This window comes from Prinia subflava, chromosome 8, assembly GCF_021018805.1.
Source record: "Prinia subflava isolate CZ2003 ecotype Zambia chromosome 8, Cam_Psub_1.2, whole genome shotgun sequence".
Taxonomy (NCBI): Eukaryota; Metazoa; Chordata; class Aves; order Passeriformes; family Cisticolidae; genus Prinia; species Prinia subflava.
In genome coordinates, this window is record NC_086254.1 from 2,038,678 (window position 1) to 2,061,511 (window position 22,834).

General features: G+C 47.9%; 1 protein-coding gene across 8 annotated transcripts in view; it reads right to left on the reverse strand.

Moving 5' to 3' along the window:
- AUTS2 (activator of transcription and developmental regulator AUTS2) overlaps positions 1-22,834 on the reverse strand; it is a 777,204-nt gene that overhangs the window by 508,352 nt on the left and 246,018 nt on the right. The window contains exon 1 of one of the 8 annotated variants that reach the window (XM_063402379.1): positions 12,265-12,516. The exons of the other annotated variants lie outside the window; for them this stretch is intronic. Coding sequence (XP_063258449.1) covers positions 12,265-12,312 — 48 coding nt within the window. The 5' untranslated portion in view covers positions 12,313-12,516. Of the gene's footprint in view, positions 1-12,264; positions 12,517-22,834 lie in introns of those variants that run through there. 8 annotated transcript variants of the gene reach the window in all.

Consider the following 22,834-nt stretch of genomic DNA (forward strand, 5'->3'; position numbering starts at 1 on the left):
ATGAACACACCACAGTGATATTCAAGCACTGAATGAGCTCGTTTGCAAAGAGCAAAAACAAGAAAACCTTCAATCTGAACCTTAAGCCAAGGAGGGAGGAGATTTTGGCTTGTCTTTGTTTTCCCCCTTTTTACATGGATGGGGGAGAAAAAAGTCTGGGAAGCTGGTGAGACACAGCAGGAGCAGGAGCCAGCAGCAGGGCTCTCCCTGGCACCAAGGGCTGCCTTCCCCCAAGGCCTCCCACCATCTCCAGGAGCAAAGGACAACACAGAGCTCTGGCACCCACCAGGGCCATCCCCAGGAGCAGAACAGCTCTCTCCTGGCAGCAGGCAGAGCCCTGGTGGGGAGAACAGAGCCCCTGAGGAGGGAGGGGACTGCCTGGCAGGGTGAGGTGTCCCTGTCACCTCCCACACACCCTAGGGCGCCTCTCTCCCCAAACCTGCCAGCCCGACCCCTCCGCTCCTCATGCCACTGCTGTGTCCCCTCTGCTGCAGACACAGCTTATTTCAGAGGGAACCTGCACATGGAAGCACAGAACACAGCAGGTGATGAACCTCAGGGACACCCAGGTCAAGGAATCCAAACCAAGTCATGAGACAGAGGCAGAATGGAACCAGCACAAAACTGCTCTGAGAAGCAGCTGATTCTCTCCATCCAGGCAGTGCTGGCAATGTATTCTAACACAGCTCCAGCTTTAACTCTCCTGGATTGACAACAGAATTGAATTACCCTTCCAAATCTCTCTCTTTCAACTTGTCATAAGTTTTTTTTAATCCAACAAGAAGCACTTCCTTGGCAGAGTTGCCATTGTTGTATTTTTTCCAGCTTTTCTGATTTAGGGATTTAATCTTTTTAGCCATGAATTGACTTCTCTGAACTAGCACTCACAGAAGAAAAAAAAAATCAGCTCTTGCTTGCTATGCAAGCTGCCAAGTAAGTTCCTAGGACCAGATGGAATGGATCCTGGGCTTTTAAAGGAGATCACTGACAATCACAGAGAACACAACAAACACAGGCAAAGTTTCAAGAGGGCTGAACAAAGATTGATCACCACACAGAAATGACAGAACACTAAACAAGGAAATAGAAGCACTATCTGTTCATCTCCAACATCTGTATTGTGTAGAACACTGGAAGCTACAATCCAGCTTGAATAAAGCTACAGAGTAATGCAAGCCACGTGCACCCCTGGGATGGGGACCCCAACACAGGGCTCAGCACCACCACTCTGCCAGCTCTCGCTGCTCAGGATTCATTTCCAGACGTGCACAGCAAACAGAAACATCAGCTATAGGGGAAAGGAGATGTTTAAACCATTGCTGAGAGCCACAGATGAAGTTTGCCTTGAAGCACAACTTTACCAAGGTATTGTAGAGCTGCCACACAGCTGAAGAGGGTGGACAGAAAGAGCAGCTACAGGGCTTGCAGAAGATTTCTGTGATTGTCACTGAGCTATAGGCAGCATTTGTGCATAGGCATCACTTAATTCCCCTCCTTTAAGCTCCTCTGCCTTCGTTCCCAGTTTATATTTGGATGCTCAAGAAAGGAACTATTTAGTTACTGAACTCAAGTTTATGATACAGGCAGTGAAATTGAATCCCATCTTTTAAGCAGATTAGGACCTACACACAGACCTTTGAACCTGCTGTGTTACCGTGTTGGCTTTCACAGCTCATCCCCAAAGGAATAAAATTACTCCATTTAATTAGACTCCAGCTCTCCTCATCTGCCCCCAGAAGTTTCCTGTCACCTCATTCAATTGTGAATGTAATTTAGACTTAAAGGTTTGTCCTGATTTTTCAGTGGGGTGCTGAAGAGCTTTGCAATGCAGTAATTCACCTATCTTCAAACTTTTCTGGGGACACTACAATGGAAATGCTGCTTGCCTTCTCTTGGTTCTGTGCCTTGTCCAATGGCCCCAGAGAAGAGCATTGGAATTCTTTCCAAAATGCTGCATGACAATACTTGGTAACACTCATACTTTCACACCATCTTATGGCTGGAGAAAATGAAGCACAGAGAGAGTCCTTCCCAGACCCAGAGCACTTTGAGCAAAAATGATGAATCCAGCAATTAGTGCCACGCTGTAATCACTGTGTGACATGCCTTTGTCTGCAGGTAACAACCACAGCCAGATCCAAAGCTGCAGAGCTGGGTGGGTGTTTTAGAAGGTGTTTTATGCAGCAGCCATCACACAGGACAAGCTGTTTCAGAAAGAGCTGCCCCAGTGCCACCAGAACAGAGAATGGCTGTGCAGGGCCAGATCAAAGGCTCAGCTTGCTCAGCATCCTCTTTCCAACAGTGGCCATAAATGGGTGTCCAAAGGAAGAGAATAAAAATAGGAGAAGTACATATAATACTCCTCTCTCTCTATTTATATGCCTACATCTTTCCCCCAGCAGTCACTCGCAGCTCACTGAGCTCTTGACAGGGTTTCTGCCTGTTCAGTGGCAAGCCATTGATTTATTTTCCATTAATTGGCCCACTTTCCCACAAGTGATGCAAACTTTTAGCATCTACAGTTTCCTTCACAACACCCAGCTGCACTGGCCAAGCCCTTCCCAAAGAACCACCTACTCCTGCTCTCCTCCAGCCGGGCTCTTACCAACTTCTTTGGTATCTCCGTGTCCTTGTGTCAGCAGGCACTGAACAGTTCCCATCCCCCTGGTGTCCTGCCCGAATTCACAAACCTCTGTCACGTCTCCTTTCCTTACCCACCCAGCTGAGGGGTTGTAGCTCGCTCAGTTCCTCCTCACAGAGGCAGTCCCACCCTCTGAACAGCCTTGCATTTCTTCTCTGAGCCCTCAGTGTCTGCGAGTCTTTGGAGAGGGAATGACGAGAGCAGCACAAGGCCATGGCTCAGGAAAATCAGGAATTTCTGTTCCATCACTGCAAAGTTCCCTGTTCCATCCTTAGGATGCTCCCTTGTCTTTAACTGATTAGTCTTTTACACCACTACTGAGCAATATGCTGCTGATTTGATGTTAATATCCATTATAACCCCAAAGTCTGTGCCTAGAAATGGAGTTAGAAACACCCTGATTTCACTTGTGCATGGAAATCAGCTCAGAGTTCATCATTTCATTAGGACTGTTTTAGGGAGGTCATCAGAGTCCCTAAAAACAGCGTAAAGCACCCGTGCTTTGGCCCAGGACGGCTGTTAAAGTGAATTTCAGCACACTAATCCCACTCAGAATCCCCTCTCCACCCCATGCTCTGTCCCTGCACCTGCCCCACACTGTAATAAAACAGGATTTTAACAGGCCTGGTGCTCTTTCATACAACCAGTGTCTTCAAATTTGCTTTAAAAGCACATATAAATTTTTCATTGAGCAGACAATGCTGCTCTCACATCTGATTGCAAACAAGATTATTTTTTCTCCCAAACAAATCCAATAACTTGATTATCTGCTCTGGTCTGTTCTTATTTTTTTCTGCTGTACAATTTTCAAATATTTGCAGTTGTAAGTCTTTCAAAGCTTTAATTTGCTTAAAATGATTCACAAGCACCTTGTTAATCTTTTATCAGTTTTATTACAAACTGTAAACAAAACCCAGTTCTTAAATAATTAAAGGGCAGAACTAGCCCTCAGGCAAATGAAGTCCAGGAGGGGAGAATAAAAAATTTAAAAATCAGAGTAAGCCTGTAATTTTTTTTCCTTCCCATCTACAGAATTGGTGAATCTAGCTTCAAAACAGAGAGGGATTCAAAAAGAACAGATTGTGTGTGACATCCCCCCAGCCAGTTTCTCTCAACTACTGTGTCCTGAATATTAATCCATCAAGTACCTACCCGTTAGTGGTTACAGAGTTAAACTCACCACAGGCTCTCGAGGCAGAGGTTGGGTCCCCAACAGTGGCTCAGGAGAATCCCTGTGCATTTCTGTGTGCCCAGCAATGCCTGAGCCTGCTTCCTTACCACCCCAAGGATCCCTCCCAGACAGCAGGCCCAGGGAAGGCAGCTGGAGCACATTCCTGTCCCTGGGGACACCCCAGCACCTCCTGCTGCCACCCCTGGGCACAACTCACCGGGCACAGCCATGGCAGGACTCGGGCTGCTCCTGCACACCCCTGCAGTCCAAAGCTCTTGGCATGGTGGGGACAGCAGCCCCTGCTTGGAGGAACCCCACAGAAACCCCAGAAAGGAGGCACCAGGATGGGCAGAGGGATGGAGCAGCTCTGCTGGGAGGGAAGGCTGGGAGAGCTGGGAATGTTCACCTGGAGAGGAGAAGCTTTGGGGAAACCTCACTGTGACCTTGCAGTGCCTGAAAGAGTCACAGCAAAGATGGAGAGACAATTTCCAAGGTCTGGAGGGACAGGACAAGGGGGAATGGCTTCCCAGTGCCAGAGGGCAGGGATGGATGGGATACTGGGAGGGAATTCTTCCCCATACCTGGCACAGCTTGCCCTGAGAAGCTGCCCCATCCCTGCCAGTGTGCAGGGGCTTGGACAGGGTTTGGAGCAACCTAGGACAGTGGAAGGTGTCCCTGCCCAAGGCAGGGGGTGGGATGGATGTGTTTGAAGGTCCCTTTGAACCCAAGGCAGTCTGTGGCTTCATCAAAGCACAGAGAACAGCCCTGCTCAGGTGTCCTCCCTGCAGCCAGCATTGAACCAGGAGCGTTTTCATCACACCTCGAGCGGGAGTCAGCGAGTCCAGCCCAGCAGGCCTGGGCAGATCCCAGAGGGGAGCTGGAGTCTGTACCAGGGAGGGCAAACTCCACATAGGGATGCTGAAATTGAGGAAAAAGCCTGCCTGGAACCCTGACATGACAGCAGGTGATGGCAGCAGGAGTCAGGAGCTGGGCTGTAAATGAGGGGCTCCAGGCAGGAGCCCTCACACAGAAGACACACACAGGGTGATGGCAGAGCTGAGTCTGGTCACCTGTAAAAGGGACTGCTACATCCACACCTTGACATAAAACTCACTTCCAATTATTCAGATGGACAACTGTCATTTAATGTAATTAAAGTAATTATCACTGCTGTTACAACCTCCTGTCATCCACCAATGCCTCAACCCAGCTGTGCTGCAGGACGGTGCTCGCTGTGGCTGTACAAGCATTTCAGAAATTTTGATACAAAACTTCCAGGTTTTTAATGTATTGAGAAGTTCCTAAGGTATTCAAAATGGCATTTCCTTCTAGTTACAGAAAAGACCACTTCTAATGAAGCTTTCCAAAGCATTGCAATTGGAAGAAAACTTAAGGAACTACGAAGGCAAGACCAAGCAAATTCTAATTATCTTTTGAAGGCTACACTACCATGCACACAAAAATGGATTTAAATGCATTACAGACCTAAAATGTGTAATGGATGCATTGCTGGCCTATTACATGCAGTTCATTGTGCAAAGGTTTTTGGTTGTATGTTTTGTGCAGTGGGCTGTAAAAGTTGCTTAACAGAAGAAAATACATTTGATTAAAAATTTACATCAGAAGAATGTAACAGGGTTTTTTTTTTCCCTGCTATTTTATCACCACTGACTATTCCCATCAGTATTCAGTTCTTCTCAGTCTCACAAGAATATGCAAAAAACAAGGACTAAAGATGGAAAAGTTTGAGGTCTAGATGCTAATCCATATTAAAGACAACGCTGTCCAGAAGCTGTTTCCAGGTGAAAAAAAATGCATATATTCCCAATTATAAGTGGGAGGACCCTAAAGTGTCACTGAGATGCTTAAATAGTTCTGCTCCAGTGACTCCTTTGTGAGAAATCTCAAGGGGAAAGCGGGTGGTGCTTGGATTTCCTGATGCTGTGAGTCCCACGGGCTCCCAGCACCTGCCCGGGCAGGAGCAGCCCTTGAGTCACCCTGACACACAGCATGCAACACTGCCCCACATCAAGGAAGAAAAGGCCTTTTATATCTCTACCATATTCCCAGGAAAGCCTAAAGAACTTAGAGGCCCTTGCTGATTTAGAGCAAAAAGCAACCAGCAAATGTTCAATGTGCAGCATGAAAAGGAATCAGAAAGATTTTACAGCTTAGGTAAACACCCTCATCCAAAAGCACACAGGAACCAACCACCGAGAACTGGCAAACTAAGAAAGATCCATTTAAGTCAAAATAAATGAGCAAATACATAAATAAGGCAAAATAAGTAAATAAATATGTACTTCAGTTGGTTCTGCAGCCCAGGAGCAAATGAAAGCCGGGGGAGCCAACCCACCCCTCTGGGGCTGGAGACTGCACAGGGATGGAATTCCTCCCCCTGGCCCCAGCCCTGCCTGCCTCTCACTGGGGTTACCAGGCCCTGCAGGCACAAGGCCGTGTTTGGTGCTGTGCTCCAGCCCAACCCAGCCCGCGAGCCTGGGAGGAGAAAGAACCTCCTGAGCCCCCTGCCAGCCCCGGGCCAGGCACAGCAGCTGGGCAGGCTGCAGACACCACTGGCAAGCTCCTTGCGTTCACTGAAAGGCCAGAGAAAATCAAAATGCAGGCATGAAAGGCCAAGACACGAAGCAAGGCAGCTCTGGGTGAAAGGGCACTCACAGGGCACTCACAGGGCACTCACAGGGCCACTCAAACAAGCCAGGCAGGGGAAGAGCTGAGTCCAAGCAAGCACAGGCTCCTGAAGCACAAGGGCACATTTGGCTCAGAGATTAGGACAAAATCCTTCCCTGTGAGGCGGGCAGGCCCTGGCACAGGTGCCCAGAGCAGCTGTGGCTGCCCCTGGATCCCTGGCAGTGCCCAAGGCCAGGCTGGACAGGGCTTGGAGCAGCCTGGGACAGTGGAAGGTGTCCCTGCCCATGGCAGGGGTGGCACTGGATGGGCTTTAAAGACCTTTCCAAGCCAAACCATTCCATGATTTTATGATTTGTAGTAATTTGTATTTACAAGTAAATTAAATTCCTACATCTGTTTTCCTTGATTACACCCAATCTCTGTTCACAGGAATATAAAATGACAAATCTCACTCATTTCCCAAAAATGCTGTCAGTCACAGTTGCAACACGATTTTAAAAATGCAAACTTGTACTATTCATAGGCAGGAAAGGAAAAACTGAAAAATTTTAGCAGCTAAAAGTGATAAAAATAGTAAACCAGGTGTCTGTGCTGAGTAATTCAGGACAACACAACCCTTTGCTGATCACCCCCATCAGTTTAAGGAGTAACATCTGATTTCACACCTGCAGAAATCCTTCTACACGGCAATGAGGAAAAGAAGTAGCGAAGATAAATAAATATAATCAGCACAATTATCTCCAGCAAACACTTTTGGTGAAGAAGCAGGTGGGTTCCCACCTCCCAGGCAAGGGTGGTTTGAGTGCCAGTGGAAAGGGAGCTGCTCTGGGAGCAGCCTGCTTGGCTCCCTGCACTGCCCCTGTGCCTCTGGGCGTAGCTCTGGCCCAGAAAGTCACCCACACCCAGTTATCCCTGACCCCAGCAAGCCAGGGGTACACATCTCTGGGAGGTTCATTCCAGGGAGAATGAATGCTCTGGGGAGCTCAGGTCATCAGGCTGATTTGTCACCTCAGCTGTCAGGCTCTTTGGAGCACTGCATTATGCAAGCACTGTGCACATTTCCCTGTCAGGACTTATGGAAAGGTGTTCCCTACCCCAGCAAGGGGAGGAAGTGCTTTGGGATGAAAAACCTTGTTGTGGGGAGTGGGAGGAGAAGAGGTTGTGCCACACAGGAGATAAATAACCAAATCTTTGTCAAACTACTGCTAAAGGGGACAAGACAAATAACGAGCAGAGTCAGGGATGAAAAAAACCCCTAAATTCTCTAAAAATACAGCCAGCTCATGAATTTCCAGCTGCAGAGCAGCCCTTTCAAGTTGCAACTCTCAGTGCTTGTCGAGAAAGATGCTTCCTGCCTGGATCCCCCGCAAGAGCAGCACGGTCTAATGGAAGTCACATTTGATGTGCTCTGTGCTGCTCAGCACAGAGTGGCTGAATTACCGGGTGCAGACCTCATCATACTCTTAAAAAGTCATTTGGAACCAGGGCTTTGATTTAGATGGGCTTTATCCTTTACTTTCAAAGTACAACTGGTAATAATGTAGTCTGTGAGTTTAACATTTGAAACAGGGGTTCCATTTACCTCTTTGTACTTACTGGAGGAAAATGACTGTAATTGAAATCTTTCTGCTGGAAATGAAGCCCTTCTAACATTCAAAGTGGCTGCTTGTCCTTCAGGCTTTTTATTTTAGCTGTCAAAACTGTAAACTGCCTTTCAGAGTAGTGAGAGTCTTACAAGAGAGGATGAAATGAATGTACCCTGGATCTAGGTAGTAGGTGTTTTAATCTAATTTTCTAGCTAGAAATACAGCACTTCTCTCCCTTGGGCACTGCTGAGAACAGGAAAATTAAGCTTCAGTTCAGCAATATCTATCAATGAACCTCAAACAAGGGACAGGACTTTTCAAGGACAAAGCAAAACCTTTCAAGTCCTCCATTTTCATCCATAAGCTCCCTTAGATCCAGGCAGCAACACGTGAAGCCAGACTGCCCACTCACACTGCCTCCCTCCACACGTCTCCCACACTTTCTAGAATTTCACAGATTTTTTCCAAGAGCTTGCCTTTTTTCTTTCCCCCTTCAGATTAAACTGATTTCCTGGTGTCAGCAATATTATTCACATGAAGCCTTTGAATCTTAATTCTGGTGTAAATGCACTCAGACTGAATATGGGTATTGTGTCCAAGTGGCTCACGGCCAAATGACCTTATATTAAATCTTTGAAAGGGTAAACATAGAAACTTGGGGGTTTATCCTGTAGGCTTCCTTTCACTCTGTATTATAGAATGTTAGCAATTAACTTGATAATAGACTCAAGATGAAATTGTGGACATTTCTGCTTTAGTCAGTTTTATTATCTGGTTATTTTAATCACAACTAAAAATGTGCTGCTGGGAAAAGGTTTTATCGTGCTTGTCTACACAACTTAAAAAAGCTGTTTGGATGACTTGAGCAAACTAACACACCAAAGTACATCAATTCAACCAATGTCTTTCTCTCCTGTTTCCAGTTCCAACATGTCTTCAGGATAAAGGGTGACCATTTTTCAGGCTTTGTGTTGCAGCCACAGATGCGTGACCACTTCCTACCAGTACAAACCAGCCACTGAGCAAGCAGGCAGATGACTTGAATGAAGTGATTAAGACATGTCAAAAGTTCCAGGTGGATGTGGTGAGTTTGGAAGATCCCAGAAGACCCCTGAGGGTTCAGTCCCTGAGGCTCAGGCCAGTTCCACCAGCACAGTTCAGGTCTCTCTGTAGATAACCCAGAGGATTAGCAGCATTCAAAGCCAGATTGCAGCATCAAAACCATTAACATCATCAACCCAGGATGAGCAGCATCCAAACACAACCAGCGGAACATTTTATGGCAGGAAAGCACAGTGATGCCAAGAGAAGAAAACAGGTTGACAATCTATATAGGAAGCAAGACTATACAATATACAAGCTTCCTGCAGTTACCTCTGACATGTTTATAAATATATATGCTTTATCCAAGTGGGGTCTTCAGACATCAACATCTTCTGAAGTAAACCAGAAGAAGAAGAAAAAAAATATTTGTGATGGCCAGAGGCAAGGATGTCAACTTCAGCAAAGCCAGCCAGCCAGTAAAAATGTCAATGAACTTCTTTACAAGAGAATTAAGAGGGAGCTTTGCAATGTCAGCACACACAGGAAGAGCAGCTCCAGTTCTGATAAACTGAGATACTGCACTGACAGGAGGGCACAGACCCAACTCTTCCTAACCTAAAATGACCTCCCTTAAACAGAGATTATATAACACTTCCACATGAGGAGAGCAAACTTAAATTAATTTGGGTTTCACAGGCTGCTGCCAGAAGAGACATCACTGTCCTTTCTGCTCCTCCAGGTACACACAGCCCATAGGGCCGTACCCTCGTGGTGAACTGGGACACACTGACCTGCCTGCAAACAAAGCTAGCACAAAAAAGGAATGAAACCAGCTCAGGTGGAGGTGGGATCACCTCCCCATGGCTGCACAGGCGCCTCTGCTGACAGTGCCCAGCTGGGAGCGGGCACTGACAGGAGACAGGCTGCTCCTGCGGCAGCCCACGCTCATGTCAGCTGAAGAGGAGAAACTGCATCTCCAAGGGAGATTTTAAATCCACTTAGACAAACTGCTGTAAAAAGCTGGTTTGAGAATTTCAAAGGTTCTTCAGCTTAGCTCACATAAACCCAATTTCTAAGACCATGACAACGCCGAGGAGTTGCAAAAGAATTTGACCTGATTTTTTAAGCCAGTTTGGTTGCACTGCTGCAGAAACACTTGTTTCATTGAGCGTGTACCCAGAGTGTCCAGCCAGAGAACTGCAGCAGTTTAATAAATTCAGTGTCAATTCACACCTAAGCCACACTAGCACAACTTTCACAGGCAGACAAGGCTGGGAGCTAAAGAAGAACAAGCCAAGCCCCAGCTGCAACAAGAACGTTGACACAAAATCCTGCCTTCAGCAAGGGGGTACAGCTCTCCCACACAGCCAACCCTAAAACTTCTCAGGAGCCTTCAATTAGGAAACCCCCACTTCAACACAAAGGGTTGACAGTCCCTTATCACACATGAAATCCAGTAAAAGACCAGACATGCACTCCAGGTTTTTCCTTCCTGTGTGTGTGCATTATGGTTTGGGGCTCTTTTCCCCCAGCAGATGAACAGACTTGGCACCTGCCCTGGTGGATCACAAGAAAGTCTTGTAAGGCACAAGTAACTGTAAGTATACAGATTAAATGGGTTTCCTGGATTTCATCCATGTGCAAATTTCCCAGGTTGTAGATCTCAGAAATATCTATCTCTGACAAAACTGGTATGACAGGTTATGTAACACTCCACAGAATCACCCGGTGACAGCAGAGCAGGAACATTATCTGCTCTGCTCAGGGACTCCAGGGCTTGCTGGATCAAATGCAAGGGGTGTCAAAAAAAGGAAAAAAAAAGGAACTGAATCACAAAATGTAGAGGAAAAAGAAATCCCCATGCATTTTAAATAGCCAACCTCACCCACTGGGGAATAACTGGTGATTGCCTTAGATTATTTCCAGGAAGTTCCATATGCTAAATATGCTGAGGTGATTTGCTTAATTATAGATGTTTATAGGTCTGATATAACTTCAAAGAACACAGAATTATTGCAGAGAAACATCAAGAAGATAGTAACTGCCTAATACAGTGGATTTTGAAGCCTTTTTAAGACTGCCCAAAACAAACTAAACGGAACAGTTACATCAGAGACTGTTAAATATGCTATTTGCAGCCTGGGGTGAATGATAGGACAATCTTGTTAAATTAAATATATATGCTTTTTGTTAAATGAAATATATATGCTTTCACTGAGTGCAGTATAATTTGAGGCACAAAGACAAGAAATAAATCAATGTGGGACTATTTGCCAGAATAGAAAATTTCAGACTAACAGCACATGCATGGGTTTTCCCTCTGTTCTACGAAGAGCAAGTTGCTAGCTGCTCGAGGATGTTTAGGGAACAGACAGCAAGGCTGCTTAGTATTTTCATAAAAAGTTGTCTTGCTCTTTTCCCTATTTTGCTGGATTAAGGAAACAGCAAAGCTACGTTCACATTCTGCCTGCACCTCAGCACTATTGGAAATCAGCCTCTAAGCTGGGGCAGAAAACCCTCCAGGAGATCTCCAGTGAAAATGCACCACTGGTAAGCAGGTCCCTGTGCAACCCCGCTCCATCCTCTCTCCCCATCCCACTCCTCTCCTTCCCCCAGGCGTCCATACCAAGGCACAGGCGAGATAAAGTGGGAGCTGAGTGTAAAGAAAATCCCACAGAAAACACTGTTCTGTGTAATGGGAAATACAGCAAAGTCCACAGCAAACCCCACACCAAAGTCTTGAATACATCTTGCTACTTTTTGATCAATAAAACTTCTTTCTTCCAGTAATAATTATGGACAATTAAATACTTAGCTACTAAAGGAGAAGAAACAACTGACCTCCTGCAGAAGCAGGTCACAACTCATAACGAGCTCCACAGAACAAGAAACATTCCTCCCTTTCAAGCTCCACACGAGCAAAGCAAACACATCTCTACCATCTCTGTTTTTTCTTTTTTTCCCGACACGGCACTGGAGGAACCAGACCTGAGCTTTTCCCCTCCACCTGCACCGTGCTGAAGTTGCTGCCACATCTGCAGCCTGCTCCAGCTCTGGGCACAGCCTCATCTATAGAGCCACAGGAAAACAATTCCCGGTGACACTTCCAGGGGAAGGGGAGCAGCTGAGCCCCACCAGTGCCCGGGAAGGGCCGCAGCAGAGGCTGGACTTACCTTCTCGGCATGCTTGAACTTGACGTAGAACCAGCTCGACTTGATCATGGTGTCACCTCCTGCCCTCGGTCAGCGCCAGAGAAGCGCCCCGAGCCCGCGGCGCTGAGGAGCAGCGAGGAGCCGGCGGGGAGGGGAGCGCAGCCCTCAGGGCAGCGGCAGGACAGGGGCGGGGACGGCGCTGTGCCGCGGAGCGTCCTCCTGCCTGCCCGTGTCCCTGTCCGTGTCCCTCTTGTCCGTGTCCCTGTCCGTGTCCCTCCTGCCTGCCCGTGTCCCTCCTGCCTGCCCGTGTCCCTCCTGCCTGTCCGTGTCCCTGTCCGTGTCCCTCTTGTCCGTGTCCCTCCTGTCCGTGTCCCTCCTGCCTGTCCGTGTCCCTGCCCGTGTCCCTGCCGCCTGCCTGTGTCCCTCCTGCCTCTCCGTGTCCCTCCTGCCTCTCCGTGTCCCTCCTGCCTCTCCGTGTCCCTCCTGCCCGTGTCTCTCCTGTCAGTGTCCCTCCTGTCTGCCCGTGTCCCCCTGCCTCTCCGTGTCCCTGCCCGTGTCTCCCCCTGCCTCTCCGTGTCCCTGCCCGTGTCCCTCCTGTCTGCCCGTGTCCCTCCTGCTCTCCGTGTCCCTCTCGTCCGTGTCCCAGCCCGTGTCCCTCCTGTCTGCCCGTGTCCCCCTGCCTCTCCGTGTCCCTGCCTGTGTCCCCGCCCGTGTCCCCGCTCGCTGCCGAGCGCTCGGCGCCGCTGCCAGCCCGGCTGCCCGACAGCTCCGCTGCTCACGGGGACTTCACCGCCCTCATCACAAATGGCACATGTCAGTAAAGCTGGAGGCTGGCTCCGGCGCTGGCAGCCGCCCAGGACCGTGACCTCCCCCAGTGGGATGAATAATGAATTCCAGCGCTTCCCTCCAGACACAGATTAACACCTGGCTAAACATTATTCTGACAATGAGCCTGGCCGCTGCGAGAGCCCCGCACCCCGCGTTAACCCCTCGCTCGCCCACCAGGCAGGGCGGGGATGCTTTGGAGGCTGTCCCGCCATGCCCTCCCCCATCGAAAGCAAGATTACAGCACTATATATAGTTTAGAAACAATAAAGCCTCTTAGGCATAAAGCAAATATCTCCTTTCCGATTCAGCAGCTGCAGTAACGCTGCCGTGGAACCGGAGCAAGTCCTCAGCAGCCAGACTCGCTCTGGGTCCCTCTTTCTCAGCCCCCCCTCTACAAACACCCCTGGTAAGCTGTGATGCTGTCACGCTCATGTTTTAAAATAACATCTGTAAAGACATCTGTAAGGAATAAAAACCACAAGCCCCAAACCAAACCCAACAGAACAACCACCACTCCCAAATTAAGCTAATGCACAGAAAATCCCGGGAAGTCACTGGTCAGAGTGTTTGTTCTTCTGTCTGTTCAGAAACACTTCCCAATTCCCTGGCTCTGCTTTAAGGAGACACACTGATCTGGCTGCAGACCTCCCAGCTCTGTGCATCCACGGAGGAGTGAATATCAAGTTACAAACTAAAGGATGGATATAATCAGCCTCCTGTGTTTCCACTGCAGGCAGCCAGATCTGGCCCAGCATCCTGTGCTTCACCATGCACAAGGAAACAATGTCAGGGATCTCCAGCCCAAAGATGTGCCCTCAGTAACACATGTACTAACACAGATGGACATGAATTGTCACACGGGTACCTGGACCGCTTCATGTTTCCATACAATGATGAGTGAGGTTCAGATTGTCATTACAGAAGTAAAAAAGTCACCTCAATTTGCTGCTTTACACAGCTGTCTGGTTATTTAAGTGGGAGTCTCACAGTATCCTGTCCCAACAAAAGAGGATAATTTGCTTCTCATCATCTTCATATCATGACTTTATAGGTTTTTCTTGTCTCCCTTATATCACATCTCCCAGACTATTAAATTTCCTTTTGTAGGTAGGCTGTGCCTGTGCATGTCTCCACAGATCCTTTTCATCATTCCCTGTACCTTTTCTAGGTCTAGGTATCTTTCTCATGGGCAGAGTGAGATGGAATAAATACATTTACCACTGACTAAACATCTCCTACTATATGTGCACACAAGAGATATAAAGCAGGTGAGACAGACCCTGAAACCTAGTTTGTCAGTATTACTCTCCTAAAAAGTCCTGTCAGTGCTGATAACAGTGTCAGTGCATTATCTGAAAGCAGTACCTTTGACAACCTGGCTACTCATTCACCTGCCAACAGAGGTTCTCAGCACTTTTCATCCACTAGGGCTTACACAAGGGATCCAAACACCAATATTGACCAATAATGGTCACTGCAATTTGGAGGAGCTGAGGCTGCTCAGTCCTGCTCTGCCCTGAGACCCCCTCCCTGCTCACCCACACTCCGTGTTTGGTCCCTGCTCTTCCCTGTTCAGACAGGGAATTGGGATGAAGCCCTTCCAAGCCCCCTCACTGCAGCCAGCTGGGCTGGTTCAAATCGTGGCCATCCATGGCCGTAGCCGTCAGAAATGACTTTCCATTGATGCCACAGACAAATATTCCCACTCTCCCTGTAATTCTGTATTCCTGTGGGAGAATTAACCTATGCTAAAAGGGCGGTAAAATACCCCAGGCATTTTTTGGAACTGGAGATGTTAAAAATGGATAAGAAGGTCTGCTATAGGGAGCAACATAAAATTAAAACGCTGGTTTTTTATCAGCACCTCCTATTTTCTGCACCTCAAAAGCTGCTTTTCGAAGTAGCAAATGAATAAACGGGCCAGATCTGGCTGTGGATTTGATTGAGATCAGGTCAGTGCAAGAGCCTCGCTTCCTCCCCAGCTGCTGCTGCTCCTGCAGTCCCTGCGGCAGCGCATTCCCACAGCCGTGCCAGGGCTGCAGGCAGCACACAGAGCACAGCCGTGGTGCCAGGGCAGGGCTCCCGGGCACAGACACCACACTGCCCCTTTCCAGCTGTGCCAGGGCTCACAGGGCACAGCCGTGGTGCCAGGGCAGGGCTCCCGGGCACAGACACCACGCTGCCCCTTTCCAGCCGTGCCAGGGCTCACAGGGCACAGCTGTGGTGCCAGGGCAGGGCTCCCGGGCACAGACACCACACTGCCCCTTTCCAGCCGTGCCAGGGCTCACAGGGCACAGCCGTGGTGCCAGGGCAGGGCTCTGGGACACGGACACCACGCCGCCTGCTCCCAGCTCCGGGCAGCTCCGCCCGCGCTGCCGCGACCCCCGGGGCAGGAGGCGAGAGCCGGCGAGTACCAAGCACAAACAGCTGTGCCTCGCAGCGAGCTCCAGGCCCTGGATGTTTTCCACCGCTTCATTAGCATCTGGCAGGACCTAAAGTTCCAGGGTCACAAAACACAGAGCTATTATTTTATTTCAGGAAAATGCACAGCGACATCCCTCGAGAGCTGTCCTTTTGTAATCAAAGGACAAGTGCAGCGCAGGGAGGGGAGACGAGGGATTTGCAGCCATCACATCCCCGCAGCCGGGCAGGGACGAGCCCATCGTGCCACAGATTGCTCATTCTGTGTTGCACTGCTGAAAGCCCCCACACCAGCATCCACAGAGAGCCCCTGGCAGCACCCGCAGAGCCCGGTGGTTCCTCACAGCACTGACAGCTGTGGGGCTTTGCACACACAAAGTACACACCAGCTTCACTTTTCAACACTTCATTCAGCTTTGCAGTAGGACGAAACACACCATTTATTTTGAACCTGCAGCGTCAGCACCTTCCCTGAGCTGTGTTTGGCTCTCCTGTTTAACAGAGCTACAGTCTTTACGGTGTGTGGTACACCAGCTTCACTCCTGTTTGCCAGTTCACTTCCTGGGGATGTGATGCTGCACAAACACACAGCAGATGGGATCCACCCCTGGAAGTGCTGCACGCTCCTCCAAAACTCTGTCAGCCCACACCTTCTCTTTCAGTCACCCATCAACAGCATGGAATAACATACTGCTCCTATTCTGAGTTTGTAAAGATAAAATCCCAACTTGTTTCCATATGACCCCAGAAAGGGAACCACGCTTTGGCAGAATATTCACAATTCTTCCCAAATAATCATACTTTGATTATTCAGCAGGTTTTGCCATACTCTAGTAAACCATTTCAACTGTGAGACAGTGTAGAAAGGAATTGAAATAACCTCCTTTTTAACAGGCCATTGGTTCTGAGCCTTTTAATACACCCTAATGTATATTTAGATATCGATCCATGTTCATTTCAATTATTCCCCATGACAAAGCTGATCACACACTAATGCAATGTGCAGTGAGTACCGAGTTGGTTTTTAAGTCTCCCTAACAGCAGTGGGTACCTCCTCTTCTCTCTGCCTTTGGGTTTGTTGGTAAATCAGATTAACATCTTGGTGCCACAAGGGAGGGGGGGAAGGAGCACACCAGGCACTATTTCACCTATTTTCACTATTTCCTGAGGCAGCAGAAATGCCTTGAAGAACCCACTTGCACAGCAGAGCCAATCCTGGAGGAAACTAAAGAACCCTGACCCCTAAGCCAAGCAAAACCAATCTCTGTGTGTGTGCAGGGGGACTAAAGCTAAAGCAAAATGGTGCATTTGCAGCAGGGACTGCATCCAAGATGAATTACAGCCATTCCTGTGTTCTTGGCACTACGAGAGCAGAAAATCATTTCCCTCCCTATTACCATAATAGCTTTCACACTTCCCAACCAGCAGAGTGAAGTGTGGGGATGCTGGAAGAAATAGCACATAAACAACAAACAGAAAGTTTAGATAAATAGGAAGATCCCATCTCCAGAAAATGTTTACAGCAATTTTTATAATTAGCCTGTGGGGAGGAGAAAAAAGAGGGGAAAATAAAGGCAATTTGGAATAAGTATAAATAAAAAGGATTTAGAAATGTTTTTCACAGTTCAGAATGGCTCTGAATGTAGCAGCCAAAGCAGGGATCCTGGGAGATTAAATGAAGCTGAGAGCAAAGTTTGTGGGATCTGCAAGCCTTCTAAGAGAGAAAGTTTTTCCCTAAGTCAGAGAACTGTAGAGTAACTTGGATTCTACAAATGACAAACAAATGCTGAAGCTCCTGCCTGCCTCTGAACATGCTCAGCACTCCCTGAGCTCTAAACTAGCAAACGCCCAGCTCACTTCCAAGCACCCAGATTGCACAGCAGCCTTTCTGCTTTAACCCAGAACCACACCAGCTCTGTATTCCAACACTTGACATCCTAGGCAGCTTCCCAGGGCACGGGCAGTAAGGGAAGGGTCAGACTGCCCAAACTCGAATCAGTGGCTGCATCTCAGAACCAGCAGAACAAATGAGGCATCTGCAGCCTCCCGAGGCCAGTGCTGCCAGACCTTTGTGGGTCACAGGGAGGTCCGCAGGGAACTCTCATCTTCCAGGCTAATAGAGAGCACAGTGGGATTTGCTGTCTTGTTATTAACATGGTAAAAATCCCATCTTGTACCTCAGGACCCCGCTCGCCCATCAGCACCATCTGCTCCTTCATCTTGAGTGCTGCCGAGTAATCCCATCATGAACATGCTGCTGTCAGTTCGGGCTTGGTGCACGTCTGCAGGGAAACTCTCCAGGTCACTGCTTTGAACCAGTGTGGGCTGGCAGGATTCAGGAGCTCTCCTGCCTTCAGCCCCACGAAGGGCAGGCACAGGATGGGCTGCATCCTGTGTCTGATGTTCCTGGGACTGGCACCAGGAGACCAACGCCACCACCAGAGTCACCCTTTACAGAAAGGTTTGGTGTTTCTCTTCCCAGTGACTAAGAAGTGCAAGTGACATTTTCCCTGGCAGCTCTAAGCCCTGTCAGGTCTGTCAGTGCTGTAAGGCCTTACAGCTGCCTTTCCCTTGGAATAGGATAAAGCCTAATAAGTCAGGCCACCTGACTCAAAAAGAGAAAGAGTATAGATTAATGTGAGAAAACCAGTCTGAAGTACTTTATCTCCCCCAGCAAAGTGCCAGTGTGTGCTGAGTTACAGTCAGGGGTAACAGCTGGGGCACATGCTCAGCTTTCCAGGTGAAATCATGGCTGTGAGGCACAACCACAGACCCCTGAAGGATTCAAAGACACCTCAAGTCAGTCCAGAGAGGACAAGAAACAGGCATTTGCTAGAGTGCAACCTGCAGGAGACAGACTGGGACAGAAGCAGGACAGCCCATGAGCCTGGCACACAGGAGCTGGGCTCATGATGGCTCACAATCTGCTACTTGTGCCACACTGAGTTAGCTCAGGGTGCAGGAAGGAGAGCTGCTGATGGTATATGATCTATATGGAACTGTGCCAGGACGTCACGTGTGACTATCTGCAGCAGTGGGAGGCAAAGGGGGCTTAAAATTTCTTTTTGACCTCTGAAAAATAAGGTGCAGTGCCATAATCTGTAATTTAAAAAACAACAATAATTGCCAGCTGGACAAAATCGCTTATGATATTAAGAGATCAAATAATGCTTTTGTAATCCTATACAGTGGTTCTGCATTTTGTTCCCTGGCTTTCTGGTTTCTACAGCTCCAGCACTGTTTGGACAGAGTTTTATTACCTTGCAAAAAAAAGTGACTTCTGAGGTGACACCAGAACTCCAAAGTGTGTGAAATGACAGGATTCTCAAATGCAGAAAGCAGCGATTTCTGTGACACTCCATCATTTCCTCCTACAGAACACAAATCTGCAATACACTGCAGAGCTGTGAGTTTGGATCTCCCTCATTTACACGTGGAACAGGGATGAGGAGCAATACATCCAGTGGGGAAGGGGGGCAGAGAAATCCCTGATGAAACAGAACCTTTGCATGCAATGTGTGTATTAACATTGGAGCACTAACACAAGTTCCCGTTGAATATAAAAAGGGATTAGATGGCAGGGCACTAATGCCCACAGCTAAATCAAGCCCTGTTCAGCAAAACGTTTGACACTAAAAATCCCCAGCAGCACAGATTAGGCTGCAGTGCCAACAGCTCCTGCACCAGCCATGGACACAGGGCAATTTACACCTCAGCAATGAGCGCTGTAATCTGTTTAACACCCACCAAGGCAAGAGACTGGGCACAAGAACAGTGACCGAGGACCAGGGAAGGAGTTACACTGAGCTCTGAGGTCCCTGCAGCCGTGCCCAGCACCCAAACAGGTCTCAGATCCCAACCCCAGCCACCCTGGGCAGCCCACTCAGGTCCTCACCACCAGCACAACGACCTATAAACCCACGGCCACCTTTGGCATGATTCAGAATTCCTTTTGAGTCACACAAAACAGGAAATCCAGCACGAAGCTGGAAGGCAGAGCAAAGAAACAACCAGTATCTCCCCAACTGCACACCCCAGCTCCCCAGCACCAAACACCCTGGAAGTTCTCACTGAGGCCAGGCAGGTGCATCACCCGTGTCTCTGGGAAGCCCCAAAGCTCCACACACCAGGCCTGGATCAGCTCTGAGGATGCTCTGCACTCACCAAGCAGAAAAAACACCCAGCCAGAGGCAGCCTGGAGCCCACAGGCAGAGCACACGTGTTCATGCATGTGCATGGACACCCAGCCAAAACACAGCCAGGCCACTGGCACCTGCACTGCCCTGTCATTTTCAAAATAATTCTTGTGAAGTTTCCCTTTAAAAATGAGATTTTGTTCTTTAATATTCATTGACTTCTAGTTTCCTTCCCACACACAAGGCATTATTTACTCTACAGTGGCTCGGTGCATCAATTATGGTAATAGTTTGTGAATAACATTTGCATTATGGGAAAATGAGCCTGGTTATTTAGCACTAGCCGAACCATCCCTCTGGAAAATTGTCACAAACATATGTATCATATGCCTCCACTTAAACAGATCTGTAATTACTCTAGTTTATTAAAAAGAGCCAGCACTTTTTTTCTTTTTTTTTTTCCCCTAAATCTTCTTTCTGAGAGCAGACAAACATCTACAGAGCCTTTCCCTTACTCAGCCAAAGGTAAAGGCTAATGACTGCTGCTACCACGTCCTCTTGTTTTACACTCAGATGTTAGAGGTGAAAAGCATCTTCTACATTAGTTTACTCTAATGCAGAAAGTGTGGCTCAGTAATTGTGGCATTTGATTAATGCTCTGTTCCAGTCCCTTCGGCTAAATTCCAGCTCCATTCAACTTCTGTAAATTCTGATTAACATCTGTATTACATCAGCACCCAGGGTTTATATTCCCTGGTTCAAGGCACTGAGCAGGGAGAGCACCACAGCCTGTACTTCCTCCAGAGCAATTGCTCTGCTCCTTAGAGAGTTTAAAGTTGAAAATAAGGCCTTACACCTTGTGTAAAGTGTCTATGAGTACCTGCCTAAAGGCTTGTCAACTTTTTTGAGCAGCTGAGAAAAGCTAAGAAATATAATTCAAATGGTGGTTGTTCAAAAAACCCCACAAACGTGCCCCAGCAAAATGAACAGCTTTGTACATTGAGGACCTGTGGTACCCAAATTCACAGCATTTCCAACACTCACACTGTAAAATTCTTGCAAATTAGCAGTTATGTTAGTGCATAGCAGCTGTTAGCTTGCTTTTACAGTGACTACTGTCAACTCAGGTATATTTGGAGAAATTAATCAAGACTTCAGGCTTTCTTAGAGCACCAGGGCTTTCCACAGAGCACCAACTGCTGTCTTTGTACACAAGAAATGCACAAAACTGTCCCTTTGCACAGAAAGGGAGAGCAACACAGCCAGAATGATCCCAGCAAAGGTACCTGGCTTCCAAGGTCACAAATTGTAATGTGGGCAAGAGAAGCAGCCCCACAATCAGAACTGAACTTTCATAGGGAGAGTAGGCCACAAAGAGACTTAAAACAAGCCAAATGAAAGTGGGAGTGGCACAGATGGTGTCACACAGTGGTACCTGGGATGATGCATCCTGTGCTGCACATAAATGAGCTGGCACTGCCAGGGGCCAGCAACTCCTCCCCAGGCTGCTGGGCAGAGCCTGGTCCAGGCCAGTAATGAGATGGGACAGTTGTTATTATTTAACAGTTCTTTCACAGCCCCTGACTTGGTGATGCCAAAGCTCCCAGCCAAGAAATCATCCTAATGAGCCATCTCAGAAAGCAGTCACAGGTTCCATCGGCTACTGACACCAAACTGCAGCCTTGATATTCAGCCAGATGTGAAAACAAAATAACAATATTGGACAAGCTTCCTTTGCTCTGCCTCTGTAACACCTCCCCCCTGAGCTCTGGGATGGTGCAGGAGCAATACCAAACCCCCTTTACACCAGCACAGAACACCACGTGGGTTTTCCCCTCTTGTGACAAAATTGACACTCACTTACTGGTCTCACTCTGTACCAGCACATGGTGTGTGCATTTGGAAATTGCTCTAAGGCCTGTACTTCCAGCTCTGGTATGAAAATCTCCACAGCAAAAGCTCCAGCAGTGGCACAGTGGCACCGAGTGCTGTGTGCTGCACCTCACACACAGGATTTTCCAAGACAGGTGAGGATGGAGGAATTAGGCAGAAATTGGTTATTCCTGTGAAACACTTGAAATTTAAGTATTAGCTTATACTGAAGCTCTTGATCTAACAAAATACCATTATAAAATGCACAATCAAGCCCAAAAGCTCACCCCCATCCTATCCAGGCAATGCTACACTCACCACAGCAATTCCAATCCCCACAAAACCTTTTCCCCCTACTCTGGCCAACTGAGCAGCCCAGCACCATGTTTGCCACAGGGCTCAAACACAGAGCTTTGTGTCCTGCCTCAGCAGGAGAGGTGTGCTTGTTTTAACAGCAAAGGGAACAGGTTGGCAGTGCTTGACAAGCCTGAATCAAAGAGTCTGCAAATAGAATGGCAAAGGTCAGAGTGATGCTGTGAGCTGGCACTGCAGCAATGTGCCACGAGCTCTGCTGGAAAAACCTTCAGCTCGTCTTCAACACTCTCTCCTGCTACACATTTATCTTCCCCATCCTAAGAGAGGAAAGATTAAAACAGACATGTAAAAAGGATGAGGAAAAGAAAACTGCAGAATAGTCCCCTCCCTCATTTTAATTATTGATGCAGACAGCCTAAGCAATCTGTAAGCCATATACATAATGTATTTACTTGAAAATCCCAGCAAATCCACACGGTATTACAGAACAAACTACAAGCTGATCTGGGAGCACTGTCTTAAGAACTGGGTAAGCTGTCTCCATGTACTCAAAAATCTGTTTGACAAACGGAAAGATTAGATTAATGTTAATAATGCTAACGTGCTCAGCAGCACTCCCTGCCCCAGCAACGGGGTTTGGGTGCCCGGGGTCTTGTCTTTCATCCACACCAGATCAGTGTGTGCAGCAAACACTGCTTGTTTAGAATGACAAAGGCAAGGCTGGCTCACATTCTAAAGCTCCCCCCTCCATTTGATTATACACCCCAGCAGTAATGTTTAGGGATCAGCCAGAAAGCAGCAGATGTTTTACATAGCAAAAGACCATGTTAAAGAAAAAAAAATCACTTATTGAAACAGCTGCTTCTAGGTTTGGGGCTAAGGAGGGTGGATGGGGTAAAAGGGAAATGGGGGCAAAGAATCAGACTTCAGCCTGAATTTGGTGAGAGATGCTGTGTCCCCCTCTGCTCTGTCACTGACTGGAACCACCTGGACAAGAAACACATTCATTAAAAATAACA